This window comes from Lichenostomus cassidix, chromosome 4 (assembly GCF_008360975.1).
Source record: "Lichenostomus cassidix isolate B80296 chromosome 4, HeHo_3.0, whole genome shotgun sequence".
Taxonomy (NCBI): domain Eukaryota; kingdom Metazoa; phylum Chordata; class Aves; order Passeriformes; family Meliphagidae; genus Lichenostomus; species Lichenostomus cassidix.
In genome coordinates this window covers 33,722,885-33,747,144 of record NC_139484.1, presented here as the reverse complement: position 1 = coordinate 33,747,144, position 24,260 = coordinate 33,722,885, and the positions used below count along the sequence as shown (strand labels likewise).

The 24,260-nt window shown below is 35.5% G+C and overlaps 1 protein-coding gene across 3 annotated transcripts in view; it reads right to left on the bottom strand.

Moving 5' to 3' along the window:
- Positions 1–24,260, bottom strand: part of PALLD (palladin, cytoskeletal associated protein) — a 190,356-nt gene that overhangs the window by 165,175 nt on the left and 921 nt on the right. For 2 of the 3 annotated variants that reach the window (XM_085058643.1, XM_085058642.1), the window contains exons 2-4: positions 24,084–24,244; positions 20,887–21,118; positions 16,933–17,970 (exon numbers count right to left, since the gene is read on the bottom strand). In XM_085058643.1, the coding sequence (XP_084914769.1) occupies positions 16,933–17,969 (1,037 nt within the window). In that variant the 5' untranslated portion in view covers position 17,970; positions 20,887–21,118; positions 24,084–24,244. Of the gene's footprint in view, positions 1–16,932; positions 17,971–20,886; positions 21,119–23,619; positions 23,769–24,083; positions 24,245–24,260 lie in introns of those variants that run through there. The other variant, XM_085058641.1, reaches the window with a different exon arrangement.

The following is a 24,260-nucleotide window of genomic DNA, read 5'->3' as shown; positions in this document are numbered from 1 at the left end:
TGGGATGAGGCTGCCTTGATGGAAGAGAATGTTTGTGTCTAAGTCTTAACTCCCCCTACTCTACCCGGTCCTAATAATGCTTTTTAAAGTTACATGAATATTGTGATTGTTCAATTACTCACTGAGACAAGAAATAATCACTATCACAATTGATATAGAAAATGTAATACAAGTAGTGACATTTCAAAAGCATTGTAAATTGAAGTGTACTTTCTGAAACAGAGCTTATTTAGTACAGAATAACTACCATATTATGGTAGCTTTGCCCCCAGAAGTAGAATACTAGTCAAAAATTTGCAATTGTCTTGAGCAAAACCTTATTTCACTGTTCAAATTTTAGCAGCATGCAGTTTTCTGTACACTAAATAACAGTTCTTTTAAAGTTCCAATCAGTAACCAAAATCCTTTCAAGATTGATTTGAAATCCCTCCAATCATCTACAGCCTTCCCCTTTGTCCCCACTCCTTCCCCTGCCTTAGTTCTGTATAGATTCATTCATGCAGTGACTGCCACAAAGACTTAAAAAGAAAAGAACTTGGTGCAACAAACAGGAGAAGCAGAAAATTGCAGGACCCACCGCTGCACTTTTCAGGATTTATTGCCAACACTGACTGTGCCAAGTCAGTTCTGTTAAGTGAAATGCTGCAAATATGGTATTTCAGTGTTTGACTTAATGGTGACACATTTGTACTATCGTAGTGAATAATATATGCTGCTCTCTAATATATTTCCCAGTATACTGCTATTCACTAGTAAGAAAGGTTCTTACTAAAACAATGGTATTCTGTAGTTTTCCCCCTCTTCCCCATCCAATTTAAGCACATTTTAAATAGACATAGAAAAAGAGTTAGACTGCAGTCAACTTTTCAAACAAAAAGTCTGTTCTCTAAGGTGACAATCTAATCCTAGAAAGCAGTGTGAAATGAAGCTAGTGTCTCTGAAAATATATTACTTTTCAAGTTACTCGATACCTTCACTCTCCCAGAGAAAATTTCCTGCTCTGGCTGATGGCCAAAGAGATTATATAGTAAGAGGCCATATCCTTTTGCCTTTCATTATTTAGGCAATATTTCATACTACTACAATGTAATCAAAATACTTCCTTTCTAGCCAATATTTGGCTCTAACACAGATCAACATTTTTTCCATTGGTATTTTAAAGTAGCTACTCTGAAGAAAAATATCATTAAATCTCAGTATTTCTTTATTTTGCCTTCATGCTGTGATAAATATCAAAAGTATGCTGTTAGATCTATGATGACTACTCTCAAAGGGTTCCCAGGCTATAAGGTTTCATGAAACATAAAATTAGAAAAGTGAAAGGGATTCAAATATTAAGTGCAAGGATAGTTTTATTTCTCTAACTCAAAAATAGACATACTAGAAGAGGCACTTATAGAAATAATATAACCACATGGAAATAAGAAAAAACATTCAGACACATTTAAAAAACTAACAACAATTATTTGTCATTTGTTCTTCTCACATCAAGTTCCTTTCCTGATTCCTGCAGAAAAGAAAAAAAAAAAAAAAGAGTTTTGTTTTCAAAGCAAGAGAATCTCTACAGAACTTGCTGGGTTTCCTGAAATTTCACAGAGCCTATCTAATTTGTCTCCCTGGAAGAAAACAGGATTTTGATCATCATGTAGCCAGTACAGAGGTTTGCATGAGAGACACAGTGTATTGTGAAAGCATGGTAGACTATCATCTTTTCATAAACAATGTCTGTTTGTATGTATGGAACAGACTTCAGCAGGTACAGGCAGATTTGTTAACTAGCAGCAGAAAAAAGGGGTCAGGAGTTCTGAACTCTAATGGTAGCTCTGGAATGGGACATGATGCAGTGGTTACAACCACCACAGCCTTGTCATAGTCATTCTCTACAACAGAGTGACTTCATGAAATTCTATATCCCTAATGAGAGGTGGCTATAGTTATGGTACAGTAGAGCTACAAAAATGCAGTAAAACTCAAGTCCAATGAAAACTTCAACACTCTCACAGGATTAGGAGAAGTAGTAGTAATAATAATAGTAATAGTATTTGTTGCACCCCAAGCTCCATCCAACCAACTATGCCTTATGCTTACATCCCTGAGTGATACTTGCCTTGCTTGCATTGTGGGATATCTTTGTGGTCTATGAGGAGAGACAGTAACTAAGAGACATCAGACAGGAGGCAGAGCTCTTTTCTGTTCACTTGCTTGCCCTGCCCCTCAGTTATCTCTCACTGCCCATATTTCTGCCCATTTTTCATTACAAGAGTTTAAGACTTGAGAAATAAGTGGAAAGTACATTAATCTGCCAGACTCTTGAAATCAGCCTCCTAGCTTTCTGTTTACTGCACCATGTTTATGATGAAGGGTATTTTGAAATTGGAACTGATTGTACAACATGCTTGCTTTGTTGAAGCTTTAAAGCATGAAAGATTGTTAGAATACTGAAATAACAGTCAGGAGCCTTCCTGTCTCTTGCTTGCTCTCTTTAAACTCTGATGGGCTTCAAAATCAATCTAGCATGCAACTTCCTCTTGCTTTACTTAACTACCAAAGAGAGAACTGGACAGTTGCAAGTAATTTCAAAATATGACTGCAGACTTATCATCAGCCTGAAACAAATCCTTTTGCAATGGAGTCCTTTTCTACATATTGTGCTTTTCTATTTATTCAGGACCTTGGGTTGAAGAGAGCTCCTTATTACAAGAGGTTGCATTATAAGCACTACTAAAATAGTGATCTTTCCTCCTCTCCCTACCAAACCCCGAATAACTAGCAATATCTGGAATAATTTAAAACTTTTCAGAGCTTTTATGTAGAAGGACTGTATCTGTCAGAAATTAATCTCCCTCCAGCCTAAGTGGTCAATCTGAAAGATTTTATCATTCCATTTTTCAGCAAGCCAAGAGAAGGTTCAGTTTTATTCTACAAGATTCACTAAATAAACCTAGCAGAACATCTGATTTAATTGATCTTGTAGCTGAAACTATCCTGCTTCAGCTTATGCAAGAAAGATTAATTTTAGAATACCAGATGCCTGCAGTATTGTAGAAGCCTCAAAAATTCTCCTCCTCCTTTTCCCTTTGGCCCACAATACAAGGTTTTTTGGGAGTCAAGATGATATACGCTAGATTGAATATTTGACACTCTGTGTTAAATAGTTTTTTTTTAAAAGAAACCCACAGTAGTTCTTTAAACTGCCTCATAGGACTTCAAATAGATGACAATCTAATTTGCAGTTATTCATACATTTTGTTTTGCAGGCATAAAGTTCAAATAATACTGGTGATACACTAAGCACAATATAAAACCTACATTCACTTCAATAAACATGGAAAATTACTAATTTAAAGCCTTTACAGAAACATCAGTCTTAAAACTGAATAAACAGCATCTTTTCAAAATGGATCAGAAATATGCCCATGTATGTCAAACACTATTGCTTTATCTTAATTTCCAGCATGTTTGTTTCAGTAATCTTCAATGTGCCGTGCAATTTGCTCCATTGTTGCTGGGTTTTGGTTGGTTTTTGTTTGTTTGTTTGTTTTTTAATTTGTTTTGTTTTGTTTTATTGCTGTTTTGGTTTTTTAATTTTTTTAATTTTAATTAAAGTAAGAAAAAGCAAAGAACAGTTCTTTTTGGTAAAATAAGTTAATTTCCCTCAGACCTGCAGTCATGTGTCTTCTTCCTGAGAAGATTATGTTAGCCCTTGATACACTGCAGAACAAAGAAACCAACAAAGAAACTCTGCATTTTAAATAACATACTGTCACTCTAAACAAAGGTGCAAATACTTGTTTTATAGCAAAGATTACAAGTGTCAACTCACCACTGAAATCCCTTCTGGTCCAGCTAGCAGGTGTTAAGAATTATCATTACACTTTTCAAGACTTGAATGAAAAGTTCAATGCCACCTAAGTTCAAGTTTTCACTTAAGAGATACACCTAATACACATGGAATGGGTAATGAAATAGTGTTAAAAAAGGGCACCAGCTCCCATGTTCCAGTATCTTTGAGATTTGATTTCAAATAGTCAAAGTTTTTGATGCTTCCATTCTTAATATCCACGTGGATCCTTTTAATCTTTACTGATTTTTAAGTCAGCTGTGGATTTAGTCACTGTTTATCTAATGACCAGTGAGGGAAAAAGCATTTCTCTTCAAAGACTCTATTATTAGGTACCTCCTATATGACTAACTATTTTGAGGAAGATTATATAACTAACTAGATGGTTTCCATTTTGAGTACAGGGAAAGGTACTAAGAAACTGTATTTGTGCTGGTCAGTAGGAGTAAATGAGCAAACAAGAAAATAGAGCCAATATAATACAGAAGGCAAAAATAAAATGGTGGGAAGCTATGCCCTGTACACTACTCACCAAAAAGTAGTCAAGAAAGAATTCAAAGGTTGAGAACTTACTAAGCAACTAAAAGAAACAGAGTTATTCTAAAGAACAACAGAACAGAATTTTGATGAAAGTCTTAACACATTTCACATATCAAGAACTTCAGATTGAGGGCGGACTTGTTCTATTTGTGGGAAGACGAAAAATCATCATCACTCTATGAAAATGGAGGACAGCCTACGTTAGATGTAACTAAAGGTACTAGCACAGATGAAGCAGTTAAAAAGAAGAAAGACAGCAAGAGGCTAAAGTAGAGGCACAACTGCTTTAAAGTCCTAATTGTATTCTAGTGGGAGCAGAATATGCATCTTAGTAAAATACCTTGCAACACATAATGGAGTTTCCTTGCTCTAACCAACATACCTGCAGCTTATTTCCATAGCCCACTTTGATCTACAAATTATATTTGAAAACCAGACCTAATCTGAGGAAGAACTATCCCTTGATTTAGATTCTGGATCCTATGCATGAGTAGAACTATTTTATACCATGCAAGAGAAAATTTTCTGAATACCTAAAAGAAAAAGTAGGGAGAGATGTAGACTCTTGGTAGACAGACAAAGGGTTATGATGGCAATTTATTTCTCAGAGATACTCGTCCTTCTGAAAAAAGAAATTGCTGTTACTTGGAGTACAGGTTTTAGGAAAAGCAAAAAAAGGATAGACACTAAGATTAGCCTATGTTCTTCCATGAAAAAAGGCATAATTTTTTTTTTGTAAATTACTAAAATCAGTTTCTAAAGCAGAACACTCCTTTAGTAATTTAGACAAGAAGAACACAATAAAACATTAGGAACTTCATTTGTTCTGTCTGTATGTGTCTTCTTTATAATGCTTGCAGTTTAATTAGTAGAAATAAGTAAAGGATATTTTATTGAAAGACAATATGTAAATGTGTGATTGGCACAAAAGGCAGTCAGATTGTGGTATTTCTTCCAAATTTTCTCTCTGTAAGCTCTGCACCTCAATTTCATCACTTATGAGCAGGAGGTAAGATTTTTGATGAAAGCAGTGGGAGTCCTAAAAGAGATGTCAAAACCAGATTGTACTAGCAAAAGAAAATTCCAGTAAAAGCTGTGCCTTAGGCCTCTCTCTAGCATTCCGAAGTAATGGCTGTTTCTTCAGTTCGTTCATTGCATTTGCATGCAGTGTAGTTTTCTTGCACTGCCAATTCACAGAATGCCTTAGTCATATATAGGAAGAGCCATGCATAGGGTCTGTGGTTCCTCATATCTCCCACTGTCAGACATTTGCATTCCAAGAATCTTTATTAGCTGCGTGGAGAGACTTTCTAAGGAATCAAAAGTTGCTTATTTTATCTCTGACATTTCTTATCTAATGGAGCTATTGCAGTACTCTTCATGGGTAAGCACATATAGCTGCCAGAAGTGCAGCTACAGTGTTGCCAGCCACCCCTATGCAAATTTCAGTAAATATTAAAAACAGAGATTTCACTTTGAATTGCAGTAAGGACAAATTAACTTCTAATTAACCTCTAACCTCTGTACCTTGGCAATAGCCCGGCACTTAAGGCAGCAAAGGGCAACCTATTTACAGAACAATGGTTTTGCCTTCAGTTTGTTTCTCAAAACTTTTGTGGACAGGAAAAGCAATAGAACACCATGTAAACTGGGTGTAAACAGAACTGAAGTGAGGATTTCTGTTTCTAGACTACTATGCTTTTGTTTGTCCCATGCTTCTTGCAGCTGAAACAAACCCTATTACAACACTGAGTCAGGTTTCAGGTTGTAATAATCCCCCCTGCAAATGTTAAAAATAGTAAAATTAATTTTAAAAAAAAGGAAAGAAAAGACAAGAAAAGAAAAGGAACATGCTTAGGTCTACTGAGATTACTGCAACTGCTAGTTTCATTGATGGTGGAGGGTAAGGGGAATTGGCAAGGCACTGTACAAAATGGAGTCAAGATTAGATTTATCAGGCAATGCATTTCAGCTGGAAATGTGAATTTGCTTAAGTTCATAGGAGATTCATAACATGTATTATAAAAATTGCCTGAACATGGGCCTTTCCCGAAACACAGAATTAAATTTGGTTTTCAGAAAGATTAGTATAATTTCTCTCTTATTCTCACTTGAAAATGGGGAACCAGTAGTCTAGATTGAGTAACTTGCTCCAAGAGCAATGTGGTCACATTCTCTGTGATATTTGAAGAATTCATAGTTAGCAATAGGTGCCTGTCAGCTGTACTATAAGTGAGAGATGGATTCTATTTGTCTAATCTTTTTCCCTTGGCCACCTGAAAAGCATAACCTTATCAAATAAGAGGAGATAAAAAAAAGCTGTTCACATATTATACAACTGTTTATAAAGCAATGAAATGCTCACATGAAAGGCACTGCATAATTGCAAAATCTGAACTATTTTTATAATGTTAATGTATGCATGCATTCCAAGTACATAATATTAATAAGATGAAACAATGAATCACTTTGATTTGAATCAGCATGTTAGCATTAGACTAAAATTAACATAACAGATATATCTTCATAACAGATTTGTTGCAGAAAAATTTTAGTGTCCTAAAATCTATCCTAAATTCTATCCTAAATCTCCCAGTCTCTGTTTTGACCTGCAGGTACCTGAAAAAAAAAGAACCCCAGTATTTTAGGAGTTATTCCACCTACTAATTACCTCCAACCTCCAGGCATTTTAACTTATTTCCCTTTCCCACAGGAAGTCAGACCTATTCAAGTTCACACTACGCCCAATCTTAAGCTGTGTACTCATCTATACTGAGTAGTATCACACCAACTGGTAGCATACTACTTGAAGGAAATAAGGTTCTTGGAGACAGGTCAATAATAAACACTTTGAACATGCAGTAATTCAGTACATCAGATAAGATACTTCTGTACAGGCATTTGCCCCTTCTGCAACTTAAACGTGTCTTTGTAAATACAGGTGAAATTATTGAATAGTTGAATTGTTGAATTGTTGAATTATTGAATAGTTGAATTATTCCTCTTGATTTATTTAATAAAATAGCACGTCCTCTCTACCTGGATTACCTACTTATTTAAGAAGTATGCTAATTTCCTGATTTATAGAAATATGTCATATGGATATTGATTCAAGTTTTCAATACTTAAACAACTCCCTCACTCTTTCAATTGTTTGAAATTTTTCCCTGTTCCCACTGATCAGCTCACCTTTTGTGAATCACTTCAAACAAGGCAACTTGAAGGGCACAAAATAGAACTAGAAATTAAGTACATTTCTTAAATTAATACATTTCTTACATTTTTCATGAGGACAATAGCCAAGAAACACTTAAATCTCTGAGGGGACAATACCTCAGAAAAGATTTATTCTGTACAAAGGGCAGCTTCCAAATTGTGTTCATTCTGCTATCTTAAAGGAAATCTATCTCCTCACTACATGACTAGATCACTTTTAAATATCCCAAAGTGTAAAACCCTCAAATAATATTTTAATTTTCACCTCTTCTTTTCACATGTGGAATGTGAAAACTCATTACAACATAAAATGTCTTCTTGAGGTTCTTCTTCCATCACACACCTCAAAATGTGAGCAAAATTTTACAAGGTATGGAAACCTCCATAGCTAACTCCTTAACTTTCCTGCTTTCTTTACATCTTTGTGCTCAGGGAAGAAAATATGGATCCTATGAGAACTTGGATGATCCTTGTGGGTCCCTTCAGGATATTCTATGATTCTATGACTTACTTGTTTATTTTCCTATGGTACAGGGGAATTGGAGGGCAAGAAAACTTATTTTACTGTTTTTACCATTGCACGAGCTGGAAGGGCAAGTCCATGTACTAGTGAATGAACCATGGTTCCAGTCCACTTAACAGAGCTCTAGCAAACACTAACACTTGTTAGAAAAAGCACACTTTCCAGATGGGTCCCATAATCAATCAAATGAGCTCATTATTCACTGCTGTTTAACAATGTTTCTTCTATGTTTGGTCTATTACAAGCTTTTAGTCCATAGCCTTTCTTACCTCCCCCAAAGTGCTGCCAGCTCTAATAGCCCAAACTGAAGTTTAACATTTTCAGCCATCAGCTATAAATGTTTGCAGAGAAGTGCTATTTGTTTGAGTTCATTATCCATGTCTTTAAAGGGAGCTTTTACATTGCCAAAAACGCATTTACAGAGTGTATTGCAGACATGACAGTTTTCTATTAGAATGAATTTTTAAAGCATCAAGTTTCAAAATTATAATTGTATTTACTTAATTTATATTTATAAAGCAATGTATTTGTGTTTTCTTTAAAAAGATAGATCTTGTTTAAGTAACATTAATAAACTGCTATAATTGCCCTTAAGAAGCTTAAAACAATCCAAGATGTGGCATTGCCTTTAGGCAAATGAGCAAATATGTCAAAGTGTATGAAGCATGATATTTTAAATGGGATTTGGAATAGCACTTCATACCTGTTGAACATTGATAAGTAATGATGCCAGAATTACTGACTCCAAACACTTTTCTCTGTGAAAAGCCTCACTACACTTCTCTTTCAGTACAAGTAAAATAGTCCTACATCATGTAGGTTCATTCCCACCTCTATCCTACTTAGCCTCCACATTTTGTTTTAATTTTCACAGATCACGTTCAATTAGTCCATGACAAGCAGATTGCCGATGATGCTTTGCACAATACTGGAAAGGTCCAGAGACAGCATATAAGATTTATACAAATAAATTCTGAAACATGAAGTAAAAGCAGCCTCTTGGAACTCTGCCTCTGGCACTGTTTCAGCACCACTTTTGTGGGAAATCTATATTTTAAAACTACTTCAATTAAACTTTGTTTTTAAACTAAAAATGTTTAACAGGGACAAACTCATGTAGTGAAAGAACTTTCCGAAGACATGTGGTGCCACATTACTCTAAAGTTCATCCAAGTCTCATCCAATTCCTATGTAAATACAAGGCAAAAGTTCTTTATGTTTCTTCCATTATGTAGATAACAGCATAATTTTTATTAATTTACTTTTAAGCTTTTCATGTTATCAAGTATTTTGATAACATTTTCATCTAATCTTTGACTTTTATAAATACTAGTCCATATGTTATTTATTTTGGGAGCATTAGCAAGGAATTTTAGACCTGCATTCTTTTACTGAGAAGCAGAAAAAGAAGAATAAAGAATAAAGAATAAAGAATAAAGAATAGTGAACTGAGATGTTTTTATACTTTCAGTAATGCAAACAGAAAACCAAACCAGAGACATTGGCATTCACAGACAGAGAAAAATAAAATAACTATGCTGGAATTCACTTTTTAATTCCAATTTAAAAGAGTAATTCTAGTTTCAATAACTGTCCCTTTGTTTTTACAATTGCCTCTTACAGAACCCATCTTCATGCACCTAACAGGCTTTATTCTTCCAATTTTCAGGATGAAAAAACCCACACACAAAACCCAAACAAAAAATATGTAACTTTCAAGTCCCAAAATTTACAAGAGCTATTTCCACATTCAGGAAAAATGACATCTCTAAACAAAAAAAGCCTGGTGATGCACAGAGCCTGTATAACAAAGATGAAGAAATGCATACATCATGCAGTCAAAACTATTCTAGAGAGACAATAAATAAATGAAAAGTAAGAATAACCCCAGTGTCCAGAATCTACAGATCCTCCTTGAGGCTTTTACAAAACCCAACAATTAGAGTTTGTGTCCCCACAGGCCATTTTCCCAAGCACATCCACACATTCTTTGTTTTAGATCTTTGAATATTCAATTTGTAACTTCAGTGGATTGCTTTGCCTGTTTTCTAGCAATTTGTTTATAAATCCTACATAAATTATCCTGTTATCACAATCTAAACTTTGTAAAGATCATTTCACATAGTAAGGAGCCTTGCTTACAAACCTACTTATTCAAACAAAACATTTAGTTATCATTATCGTGGTTTAACTCCAGGAGGAAATTAAGCTCCAAATAAGCCACTCCCCTTTCCTCTGCCCCTTCTGGTGACAGAGGGGCAAAAGCAGAGAGTATGGGTTGAGATAACAATTTAATGAAAAATGCTTTACTTAATATCTAAAGAGAATCCAAAATTCTCAAAAGCTGTTATAGCAGACCTGAAGAAGGAGAAGGGGGTGGAAGGCTGGGAAAAATCCTCCTCCTCTGTCTCTCCTACAAGCTGGGTATGATTATGAATCCCCAGAGGTATCAGCCAAGCCAGGACAGGTGGACACCAGTGAATACACATCCCTAATCACCCTCATCACCCTTGATGCTACCATGTCATAAACCAGTATCATGTAGTACATCAACAAACCAATCCTAATCCCTCTCACTACTCTGAAAAGTATCTGCACCAGCATATACCAGTGCATATGGGTAAATATACTGGGTTAGGTACCACACCCCCATGAACATATCGGGCAACATGGTGACCAGTCATTCCTATAGAGTAACAACCTGGCCACACCCACACGGCATTCAGCTCTGTCCCCTCCTGCAACTTGTAAGTAGCACGATGGCAAATCTTCCTCCCAAGCACTTCTGAGGTAAGAACTATTACTTACAAGTTAAGGAAAACGATGCACTACTACCATTGCTCAGATAGGCCACACTATTTTTTAAAGCTGGTGGGCACATGACCTACACAGGCCTGAACTCCACTCTCTGTTTTCCCAGAAAATCTTGAGGGTGTGGACTCTTATTGCCACAAAATGAATGCAGAATGGAAAGGAAATATTTGACAGATACATGCTATCTACCTAATACCTGCAGGCCACAAATCCTACAGGCCACAAATCCTACAGGCAGCCACTGCACAGCTTTACCATTTGTGTTGGAGCATGACCCCTTGCTTCCCCAGCAAAGCCCACTAGTCTAGAGCACTGTTCTAAGACAATCAGAATTAAGGCGCATTTTCAAAAGTCACTGCGGTGACTTTCAACACTACATTCCAGATGTGCTCTGAAAGAAGATTGAAGCTTCAGGGATGCCTGGAGATGGGCAGGCCTTACCTGAAAATCTTCAAAAGCAAATAAACAAATCTTCAAAAGCAAATAAAGGAGAAACAAGGATGTCATGGTATGGTATTTAAACAGAGTATAAAAGGAAATAAATGAGGAGCTCTAAAAGAATAACAAAGTCAACTGCAAATAGCTGTTATTTTGACTTGTAAATGACGAAAAAAGCCCAACAAAAGAAGTCATTATTGATAAAGAGTAAGAAAAAATATTATTGTGACAGAAAAATACTGAGGATGCTGACATATAATTTCCATATCTATACATAGTTTATCTTCATTTGAGTGTAAATAAAATAGTAAATGAAAACATATTACTGCTGAGTAGATTTCTTAAATGAGTGTACTTCCAGATTAAAATGGTTAACAACATTTTTTTCTCTTTAATCTCAGCAATAAGAATGCTGTTTACACTTTCAGATAATTGTCAATACTCCTTCCATACACAGAAAACCGTCCAGATCTACAAAAAGAACATTTTTGAGGAACTCCTTAGGTACAAAAATATTGTTCCATTCTTAACAAGCACCCTCTGTTTGCAAAAGGCTAGTAAGAAGACAGATTGTCAGGATTCTACTCTGAAAAGATTAATAGAGGACTGTGGGAGATTTCTGTACAAAAGTATGTTTATTGGGGCAGCATTTTAATAGAGAAAACCACCTAAACTGTGGGGAGAATATGCAAGATATTCTGAAAACATTATTTACAAAAGGTTGCATTATAAGAAAACCACTATTTCTTGTCTCACTATTCTAAATAATAACAACCAATTATAACTACACTGACATAACAGAACAGAAACTGTCGCATAAATTGTGGAAGTATTTTAGATCCATTCTTACTGTAAAATACTGCATTTTGGGAATCAGGTAAGAATCACCTCAAAGCTCAATACAAGACCGGATTTTTTTATTGTATAAGGATATACATGAGGCTGTTACTGATTTTCAAGTCACAAAAGCCCTCTCCTCCCACACAGGATACAATCTAATCTTTATTGTTTTTGAATTATATCTGCAATCACTGTAGCTAATATAATGTTTTTAGTCTAGTAAAATCTGTTGTTATGTCACATTAAGCATCTCATTGTTCAGAAGCAAATTTTGGTCTTGGGCAAGCAAAAAAGAACGGAATTAACAAACACTTTAAACAAGTTAATCATAAAATATGTTCATGAAAGTTTCAATCTTGAATAGCACAATTATGTATAAAATCTTAGGAAAATATTTGAAAGGCAGGGACTGCACCACCTGGTTCTAAAATCTAACTTAAATAATTAAGATTCTACAAATAAAAAAGTAACACAACAATTTGGGAGATAACTATTAAAGAGTTTATACAAGAAAGCAATGAATATACTCAGGAAACAGATTTCTTTTTCTTAACTAAGGACACCTAGAAGGATCAAATATGTCCCATTACCACAGATATGTAAAAAACTCCTCATGTTTGATAAAAATAAGTAGCATTAAAACCCTGCCATTATAGAATTAGTAGAACATCTCTATCTCACACCAACTATAAAATTTACCCCATAAGAGACTTTCAGAAACAAAACTAAATGCTATCTCTAAGCCACAGATTTTCCTACTCAAATCAAGTCCAGCAAAGAAGCAGAAACTACATCTGTGACACCTCTTACATTTCCAAGACTTAAAACTACCATCTGCTGTGTAGGTAGTTTAATCACTGATGTCCTGTTCACATGGGTTTTCACCCAACTCTGTAGATTTGTCTTAAGCATGACTTAATCTGATGTTCAATTTTCTTTGCAACTGTGCCTGATGGGAAGAGTGAGGTGGTGACATAGTTTATTGCTGGTTTTTGGTCTTTAAAACCTTCAAAGACTGTACAACTGGGTAAGATTTTGAAGCTGTAGAAGTCAGCATAATTTGGTTTCATTGTAGATTTAAGTATTGTACTTTGCATTTGTTTCTATATTTTCTAAGAACAGTTCTGGGTTACATGCAAGTAGTATTTCTAGGTGGGGATTTTGGGTATTTGTTACAGTGAAAGATAGACAAACAATGCTTTGAGAAGAAAAGGATTATAATGAGATCAAATAGTTTCCTAAAAGCAAAGAAGCACCGTTCTTGTGATGTAGTATGTGGAAAGTGCCTTATTTTTAATTTTGAGCTGGATATTTTTTCGTGTCAGTTTGCTGTGGGAGAAGGAAAAGAATAAATATTTCACAAAAATTTCAATACCTCTTGTGTTACAGAAGCTGGGTGAATATCTGCAAATATTTTAATCATAGCTTACAGCTCAGGGCAGACCTCAGAAAATACTTTAATCATGGCTTACAGCTCCAGGCAGACCTCAGAAACAATTAAATATTCAGGTGGTGAGGCAAATGCTGAAGAGGTCTAAGTCACTCCCAGCTGGGATTTGCTTTAGCTAGCTCCAGGCTAAAATGAGCAAATACTGCATTGCTGATACACTTTGAAGGAGAGCTACTGAGTGATAAAATTATTTTAAGAGTAACACAGAAAATTTCTGTTTCAACTTATATTTTATATGTTTTAGACCTTCTTTAGAATGCAGATATCCTAGAACTATTTCTATCACTATATACCTTGCTAGTCTTATGCTGGAATCTGGTTTCCTCAGAAATGTAAAAATTGTTCTGACCACTGACAAAATATTCTTTGTAAGAAACCTAATTTTCTGCTAGTAGAACTAGTAAGTTAGACACTGAACTTTGATTTAAAAAAGTGATTTTTGAAATGTAACTGATTATTTTCTTTTTGATTTCTACACTAAGATGCTAGTTGTAAGTGCTTCTGTCAATGTTTACTTATTTTCTACTTGTAGAACAAAGCTACTTGGGTCAAATCTTGTCACTCAAACTATAACAGTTTCTGTTTTACTTTCAGCTGTGTACAGCTATGAATATCCAAGGAATCAAAAATTTAAGAGGCTTTCCTAGTCAAATAACCTTCAAATATACACCTTGTCCTTACACTGCATTGGATGGTTTCTTTAATTATAAAGATTCTGCAATGTTGTTATCTTTATCCTCATAAGAAGGGTAGAAGGATAAAGAAGGATTCTAGCTCAACTTTGTATAGGCTGAGGGCTTGGCAAGTTTAGCCACAAAGAAGCTATGAAAAGGGAAGAAAGCCAACTACAAAGGATATTTGGATCCAGGATAAAATGTGATGCCTAGAAAAGCAGTAACATGCTAAAAGATCAGAAATGCCTAACTAGATGCTTTTGAAGGCCTTTTGCTCTGGTGTCGATCAATTGGATGATCTCATGGCCACCAGTGCTTGATGCTGCCTAAATATCAACTGTATTCATTATTAAGCTGGACAACTTTTTGAGTGATGGGCAAAATAAGAACTTAGTGATTTTCTTGTCACCAATACACTATTGTTACTTCCTTATGACTTTAGGAAATATGGCGTCTGATTATTTTCTTCCCACCTGAGACAAAAGACCCGAAAACAAAACAAACAAAACCAACCCCCCCCAAAAAAACCCCAAAAACAAACAAACAAAAAAACAAACAAACAAACAAACAAACAAAAAAACCCTAAAAAACCCAAACCCAAAAATCCCAATTACTTTCTACTCTTATCACACTTATCACACAGAGTTCAGCTTTCCAAAACTAGTCTTTGCAGTGGCTGTTTTTGAAAATGGTTTTTCTGGGAAAAATCAGAGCAACTGAAGCTTGGTTTCTACAGATTTTATTGCTATATGCAAATGTACAGACTATGGCAGCCCTGCCTCTTGCCCTTGTCTGCATCTACTTTTCAGCAAGTTTTGCATGTACCAAGTGGCTCACACTTACACTTCTCAGACCAGGTAACTGTTCCCCTTGCTCTATAGCCCTTCTTTTGGGAATACAATACAATACTTTCCTAATATCCATTTTTATTTTCTACCTATTCAGAAATCTTCCCAAGAAGTTTAATATCTTTTACACATTTTTTCCTCTTGTCAGTTTCTTTGGAAAATGGTAAATATTTTCAATTCATATGATTATGGTCTGCAGAATTTTTTCCACACCTATTACTAACCAGAAATCCAGTCTAATGAAACAATTGTCTAAGTAAAGTGCTTTAGAAAACGGGATTATTTTCATTACCAAAACACAAGAGAATGGTCAACTATTATTGTATCATTGGTGTTTGCTTTATTTTTAAACCATATAAAACTCTCATTTGCAGAAAATATTTCTGAAAGTAGCACAGACATTCTTCACTTGCTCTGCAATACGTGGGTGGTTTTAAACAGCCTTGTCTTTTTCCACTGCAGCAAATTAACTATTTACTGTATACATATATATATATATAGGATCCACAATCAAACTCCTTTTCATATGCAGAAGGAAGGACAGTGATATGCCTAGACAATACTATGAAACTGTTTAGGATTTCCCAGTAATGTTATTATAGATAAGAACCGACTACAGATTTTTCTGCATGATTTCTCATCTTTTAAAGGGAAAAAACCCTTTCTTTCCCCTATGATTCAAAGACTTTGGAGTCTCGCCCAAACATCACTAAAGTGTTTGCTGTCTCTTAACCACTGAGCTAGCCTTAGTTTTTGCTGCCTTGGCTCCACAGCAGCGCTCACTTGCCGGCTCTGTGCAGCCCATGCTGTGTGTGAGTGACCTCTTCAGCCAAGTCAGCGTCACTACAGAAAGGACACGCGGCAGAAGTGCATCAACTTCCAATGAGTAGTTTTTGAGGTACAGCTGCCATATTTTTCCTTTCTTGAGGATCCATAATGAAATGGAGACTAAAGGAGAAATTCGGTTTCTGCAGAAACTTTGAAAAAGTAATTTTTATTAGTAACTAATATGTCTTCTTTAAGTTGCCAGATGGAGAATTATTAATAATTATTAAATAAAATAAATTCAATAATGGACCATGAAAGGGTATTAATTTAACTATCAGGGAGTTTTGCAAGAGCCTGAAAAGTAAGTATGAACCATATTTGCTGCAATTCAGTCATGGCTGTATCTAGGGACTACTAACATAGCACAATTACAGGTTTCAAAAGGGAAGTAAGACAAAAGTTACAAATTAATTTATACTGATGTGATTACTGAAAAGTATACTTGATTTTACAATAATCTATTACGTCAGCAATGTTTCTCATGACTCATTCTGCTCAGTCACTAAGATTTTCCTTCTTATTTTATGATTCTGTACGAGTTCAGATTCAGAAAAACAGTTTACATGAGTCTTGGAGACATTCCAATTAATTGGCAGCTCCTTGTGATATGCTCTTTAGGGGCAAGTTGTGACTTCTTTTACCTAGATTAATGAAGTAAGAATCACACAAAAAGTTGCTAGAGCCAGTTCTGTTTCTAATTTTGCCATGTGGCTCTTTAATCAAGCAGCATTTAATTTCCCAAGCAAGTAACAATGAAACAGTCTAGTGAAACAAAGACATCATAATATGTTACCCTTTGTGCTTTGCAAAACTGCATGATCAACTACTCCTATGTGACTACCTCTAAGCAGGTCACTGTGTTATGTATCCTCACGTATCCTCCAAAATCAGGTGCTGATATCTGGTGACTTACCACTTACCTGACATCAGGGACTGGGTTGCCAGCAACTCTGCACTCCAGCAATACTTTATTTCCTTCGGCAACTTCCTGGCTCCGGAGCTTCTGAGTGAATTGAGGTGGTGAAAATTCATTCTCTTCCATGTTGATGAAGGGACGGCACAGGACCATGTTGCTCTGCATGATGCTCCCCCTTTCCAAACAGTGTTCTCCATTCAGATGAAGTCCAGGTAATTTTTCCTCAGGCTCAGTCTCTTGATGTGGTTTGTCAAACTCCTGATTCCCCAAGGTACTTAAAGCTGGTTGTTTCTTATTAGGAGACAGGTATCCACTATCTGGAGAAGAAGAGTCCCCATCAGGACTACGACCTCTGGCCTTCGCTGCCTGTCTAAATATAGATGATAATTCCTCTATGAATGTGGCAGCTTTGTCACACACCTTGTTCCTGAATGGAGCCTCTCCCTGGGATGTCGATTCAGAGTTTGGGCTTGTCTTTGGAGCATCTTTCTCCGAATATTTCAGGCGTCTGATGAAGCTGGGACTGGCAGGTAGAAAAGGTGATGTGCTTGGTTGCCTCCTAGAAACTGTGACAAAACTGTCTGCTGTTGGAGGTGCAATGGATTGCTCTGTCTGATTCCTTGGGAGAACATGACTTGCAGCAGATGAAGTCCAACTGCTTACTTCAGGCCTCTGTAAATCATCTTGCTCATGCAGTTTTGTGTCCCCGAAAGAAGGGTTTTCTGAAGGGCTAGAAAGAGAGGTGTTGAGATAATGAGTCAAGTCTGGTGCTGTGCTCTCATCTTCCTCCACGGAATTGGCAATGGCTTCTCGAGCTATGTCAAGACTCTTACTTATCTCCTCCTGGGTAAGGAAGGCAGAAAGTCCATTTGAAAATTCACCATTCTGTGTGTCTGACAGGGAATCATAGAGAAAGTCATGATAAGATGAAGCTTCTGACATATTTTCAGGATATCCCTTATTGGTGTCTCTCTCTGGAGAGTAAGTGTCCTCCAGCATTAAAGAAAGAGGCAATGCCTGGCCACAGCTTCTGTCTTGCATCCTGGAAACACAAGTACAATTCCTTAATGAAAAACGTTATATCCTAGCTCCCATAAGCTAGACACAAAGCTAGAAGATAATCAGAACCTAATGGTGCATGAAATACCATAAACCTTGGTTTCTATTAGAATGGGCCATGACTGTAAATTGTCTAGGTGGAAATGAAAGCACTTAGGAGTAATTTTTCTCTTGAATCTTCCCTCAGAAATATTAAGGCATCTTTGTCTGTCTATTGCCTAGCACAATCTCGATTCCACTGGATCAATATGTATGTACGTTGTTATTTCACATTTGATTTGTTATTTTACATCAATTCTATTGCACTTAATTTTTTTCTCATTTTAACCTTATGAAGGTGTCAGAAATATATTTACTTTTCTCTTTACTGTAACATTAAACAATCCAGACACTAAACAATCAAATTCTGAGAGGAGAAGCGTTCAAGTTGAAACCATTATCAGGATATACACAAAGATATTTGGATTAGAAATTCCAAGTTATCCTTTGTGTTTAATGTTGATTATGTGTTTAATATTATTTTAATTATTGCACTAACATTTTTAACTTGTTACCAATTTAGTAGCACTTTCCTCAACACTGAAAGTTGAAATATCAAGCTACCATATGCTAAAAGTAAAACACAGAAGAAATAGATTTCACAACCTATATATCATCCCTGCACTATGGAAGTATATAACATGTATTTTGTACCAGTTTCACAAAGCAGAGAAGCACCTATACCTCTCCAGTTTCCCAACATGACTTCAGAATTAGGATGAACATTCTCTTGAAAGTCAGCAAGAAACAAGACATCAGGGAAACCATACTTTCTCCAAGGGAAGGACTGGACTGAAAATCTCCTTGTTGAAATGTATTTGTCTAGCTGGTCACTAGATTGTGGCTGATCTGATCTTAAATGCAATTGTTTCTGCAAAGCATTTAATTAAGTTGAACATCAGTGGTTTTAATTACCCAGGAAAACTCTCTTCTTCTAATGATAATTTCTACAAGAACAATTTTACATAAGATTTAAAAAAAATGTTTTCCTTTAATTCTCTACTGATAGAGGGGAAATGGCTTGACAGTCATGCAATGCACTCGGATGTATTTTACATCAGCTTGTGCAGGCTCCAATTACCTTTAGTCACTAAACCAGGGCTTACCCAGCATGTAGTCATTAAATGACTGATAGATTATTGGAATTCTTGGCTTAGCATATGCATCTCTTGAGATGCCTGTTTGTCTTGCCAACAGATTACAACTCAACGCATAAAAGAGAAGAATAAGAAACACAAAGCATTTAGGATTTGATAAATGTTTTTATAGAATACAGTGATAATCTTATTATTTGCTGGGATTGTCTTTCTTTCCTGCCTTCTGTATTTACAGGGCAACAAATTTAGCAACCATGCCAATCTCTTGTCAACAGAATCTAAAAAAGTATGTACAGTATAACTGACTACCACATAGCAGCTTTAAAGAAAGAATCTGAGAAGCCCAGCAAACAGTTGGTCTAGAGGCTCAGCTGTTAAGGCATAAACTGGATAAATGCCAGGGAAACAAGGGTTAAACCTGGAGAGTTTCTGTCTCCTTAATCTTAGTTATTTTTTAAAACTTTGAATTCAAATGAACAAAGGTGCTATTTAGACAACTTGTAAATATCTGTGCTTCAGATGATATCTTTATTTAAATCTGATACACACTGGTTCCTAGCTTGTTCACATCTCAAAGTGACACATTACATACTCAGATAAACTTCCCTGACTTCCAACACTGAGCTGCTCTAATGGCTCAATAGGCTGTTTCATGGATAGGACAATTTTACTTATTGTTAGCCACCCAATATAATGATTAAAATTAATGTATTATGAATTAATGTCTTTCTTCCTAATACTCAGTTTTGTCATTAGAAAAATATAATGGCTACATATATAGTAATTTTCAAAGCCTGCTGTCTAAATTTAGGCAAATCAGTCTTTACCTGAATATTTAGATAAAGTTGATGAATTTAAACATGCTGGTTTATTGGCAATTTCTAATGCTGATAAGCCTTCTTGGTGAGAAGGGTCTGGTGCCTAAAAACAGATTCATATGTCTGGCTTTAGAGAGCTAAATGGAAGCTTCCAGGAGAAAGACTTTTTTCAGCCACATTGTAATACATAAATCCGCTATTCTTTTAGTGCAACTTGTAACCACAGCGAACTGGAGGTGAAGTATCACTAACCCTATCAGGTAGCTTATGATATCATAATTAGAAATTTTGAATACTATTTCTAGCTTCTCCAAGTTAGATTACAATGTATTTATAACAGCTTTCATCATCATTTCTCATTAGGTAACCTGCAAAGCCATATACTGTATCATTTAAAGACACAAACATAAAATAATCTGTTGCATGCAGATCAGTGTTCACCTGTACTTTCAACATGATTACATACAGCCTATTTATGGGGTCGTATTTGTATATATATTTAAAAATTACTCCCAAGTAAAACACATTTTCATATCATGCAGTTTAAAAACTTATTCAAAACCCAATATAGATGCTCTAAAGAATCACATGGTAAATATTAAATTTGAAATGTACTGGCTTACAATAATTTCAGAAAAAAATAGAATAACTAATTGAATTAAGCTTTTGAAGATATATATATAATAAAATATGGAAAAACATAAAAATCAAAGGACTCATTTAAAGGAAAGTCCTGAATTTGCAGAACATGCCAAATAAGAAATTAATCCTTAACATGACCCAAAGCCTATCTGTTCAAAAGAATCATATGGAGGACGAAATGCATCTAGAAAGACTGTTTAAAACAAAAAAGGCACATAGTTTTTCTCTGAATTTTGAAATCCGGCAAAATTACTCCACAAATACAACAATTATGTTTAGCATAAAACATAAAACAGATCTTACAATGAGCAGACCAATATGAAGTATAATTAATAGTAGGTAAAGTTGTTTTCCTCCTTCTCTATCTAAGTAGGCTCAAAGTTGCTCCAGCTCTTCACTAAAGATTGCTTGGTCCTCAGTAAGCATCGAGAAGACTGTGGCCTGTGTGTTACATCTGTCCTCTGTGACTGTGTAATTCGTACCCCACTCATCTATATTTGGTAACTGAACTCATGTTTCAGCAGACTGCCGCTATCTGGAATTCCAGCAGAAGCAACGTTAGGCCTGGAAGTGGCACAAAGTCCTGTGCACTTACTACTCAGAAATTCAGAGATCTTAGCCATTCCCTTTCTATGCAATTTTTTTGTAATAGAGTTTTAATTTTTTTAAACAGCATTATTTTCATGATAATAAGTATAACGATTGCCTTTTTTACTAAGAATAGTTTAAAATTAATAGTTTTCTTGTGTACCTTAAAATCTTATAGGAAACCAAATACCAGGATCATTTAGTTTGGAAAAGACCCTTAACATTTTTGGAGTTACAAGTAGAAATAGTACAACTTTTCGTTATAATTGATAGTTATTAATCTGTAACCATATGCTAAACTGTATAAATAAATTACCTAGTGAATTTCACATCTCAAGAGAAATAATACTTTAATCAGAAAAGCCACAAAAAATCCCTGGAAAACATGTGTGCTTTAAAAATACCCTACAACTCTGACACTTGTATTAACACTGAAACAATCAAAATACATTTTTGGTTTCTATAGAGTTGTAGAGCATAATGTGTAACACAGTCAACTCTCCCTTACTGTCTCTGCTAAGGAAGTACTTTCACCTCATTAAAACTCCTATGAGACTTTAGTCCCAGGTTAAAAAGAAAAAAAAAAAAAATTCTGTCAAAAAGCTGTGGAAATTTTGTTCAATTTTCAGACACATAATTTCCCTTGGATACTCAGTGAAGGGAAAAAGTAAACATGAAGACCGTTGGTTTAATCTAGACTTTATCACATAGTTTCCCGAAATAAAAGCCATGTGTGGGTAATGTGGTTTCTGCCAGATTGCTACCTATTGGGAGTCACATGCTCCAGAGGGAATACAAGAAATTATAGCTTCAAAGAACTGCTACAGACCTCCATCCCTTCTGCCAGCATCCATTATAACTGCTCTCTAATTTGAAATAATTTTTTAGATGGAATTTGTTCTTAGCTCAAGGTCTTCTAGACACTGTCTTGCATTTTTCACTAAAATTCGTTCCTTGGCAACAATGGAAGTGCAGTAGATGCACTGCTGTGACTGAAGTGAACAAGAGACTCAGAGCACCCTATAGGACCCAGACCATCTTTACGTACTAACAAGTGCTAGTAGGACATATTGCATTTCAGTGGTTGCTAGAGCATCTTGGCATCTTCATACAGGCAATTACTGTTCCCTAATCACAGCTTGAACAGATTGACTGCTGGGCTGGGAATACTTCACAATGTATACAAACCTCATTTTTCCACCTTGAGATCCTAAGAAAACTAGCTAAAGGGATTTTATTTCAGGTCATTTTACAGTGGTTTCAGCATGTCAAATAAGAACAGAATCATTATTCTGAAAATTTTAAGCTAAAAACTGTACACAAAGAAGGAGCTGGCTATCCAAGAGTTAACCACGGTATGCCAAATTTTCAAGCAGTCACCCCACACAGTAGATCAAGGTCCTTTGTCAGGCACCCAGTATCTCCACTAAATGCATAAGACTTTGCCACCTTGGAATGTGAGTCAAAAATAGCCTGCATATAAACAGCAACAAGCTGCCTTGGGCTATCTTCAGCATTTTCTACAGGGAGTGGGTGGATGAAATCCTGGTTCTTGCAATTGTGTTTAAATTTTCACTTCTGGGAAGAAAATATATCTCCCTGGAGATACCTGCAGAGATATTTTAAAAGAAATGTAGCTTTTTGAATACAGATACAGTATTATTTTGTGGATATCAGGTATGCCAAATACTTTTGTGTAGCATGATGGAAACATTTGCCCAGAAAGTGAAAGATTTGTATTCAATTAATTCCTCTTGGCTTTGACTGTTAATGAAATACTCTTCATAACTTGAAAACATAATAGGGCAAGGGTTTATGCAGCTCTATTAAGCCACAAATAAATTTTCCTAATGTATTTCTTCTAAGATTTAGGGAATGTTTATATCCTTTGATCGGTACTGAATATTTTGAAATCAGGACCTTCCATTCTTATTTTCAAAACTAATGTGTATTCTCCTTTATAAAAGTAGTAAAGGCAGTAAATCACTGTAAACAAACGACACAGACTAGAACTTTATTACAATTACACATTTTGCAAGATAAACACACTTTAATATGCTATGATCTAATAATTTAGCATTTGCATATAGATTTTTAAAATTAATAATAACATCAAACAAGATAAGAGATATATTGCTAATAAGCTCACTCCATTCCTATTGCAGTATTATGGAAAATTCAGTTGATGAACAGAACTCCACGGAGGTAATGGTTTTCACCACCAACAGATTTGAGTTTTTCCTGAAATCTTAATTATAATTTCTAACACTATCCAGCTCTAGTAATTCCAAATATCATGTCAAAAACCATAAAACTAGTCTGGTTGTACAAGTTATCCATTCGATCTGATGAAGATGTTACATAATGCAAAAGATTTTCATCGTTAATTGTGTAAAACCAAAACACAGTAATAAGCATGCTCTTTACCCTGATGATTCATGTACTTACCTGAGAAAGGAGAACACCCCTCTTATCGTCCTTGTTATTTTGTATCTTATTCTAAATAGCAAGAGGATAAAACACAAGTAGATAGGCAATCTCCTCTCAAGACCTGAAGTCAAACACCAGTATGCAAACTTCAAATAGAGATCTCTAAGAACTGCTTCTACTTTAAGCGGCAGAGATAGATACAACCTCCTTTACCAGTTGCCACAGAAACCTCCAGTTATTTTGAGTTACTAACAGACATTTTTTTCCACCTCCGAAAGAGCAAAAAAATAATCTGTTTGCCTGTGCTTAAACAGATTGGGTCAATGTCTTGCTGTAGTTCGATGCCATGCATAGCTTTGTTCTTTTGTTTTCCCTCAGTATGCAAAAATGTTTGATTTTGCTGGTAAATATATTGTAAATAGATGTTTTTTACATAGGTAGAACTAATCTGTATTTTCATAGAGTGCGTTGGCAGTACCTACCTGTCATATAGCCATGACAGTGTCAAACGTAGTGAAATAGTCAGGAGTGTCAATGGTACTCAAATACAATTTTTCCAAGTTTCTCTGAGGATCTTCTTAGTAGTGCAATGGGAAAGCTCATACACTTTCAGTTTTTGCTAGCAGTTATACCAGTAATTGGTCTAGAAGAAATAATAC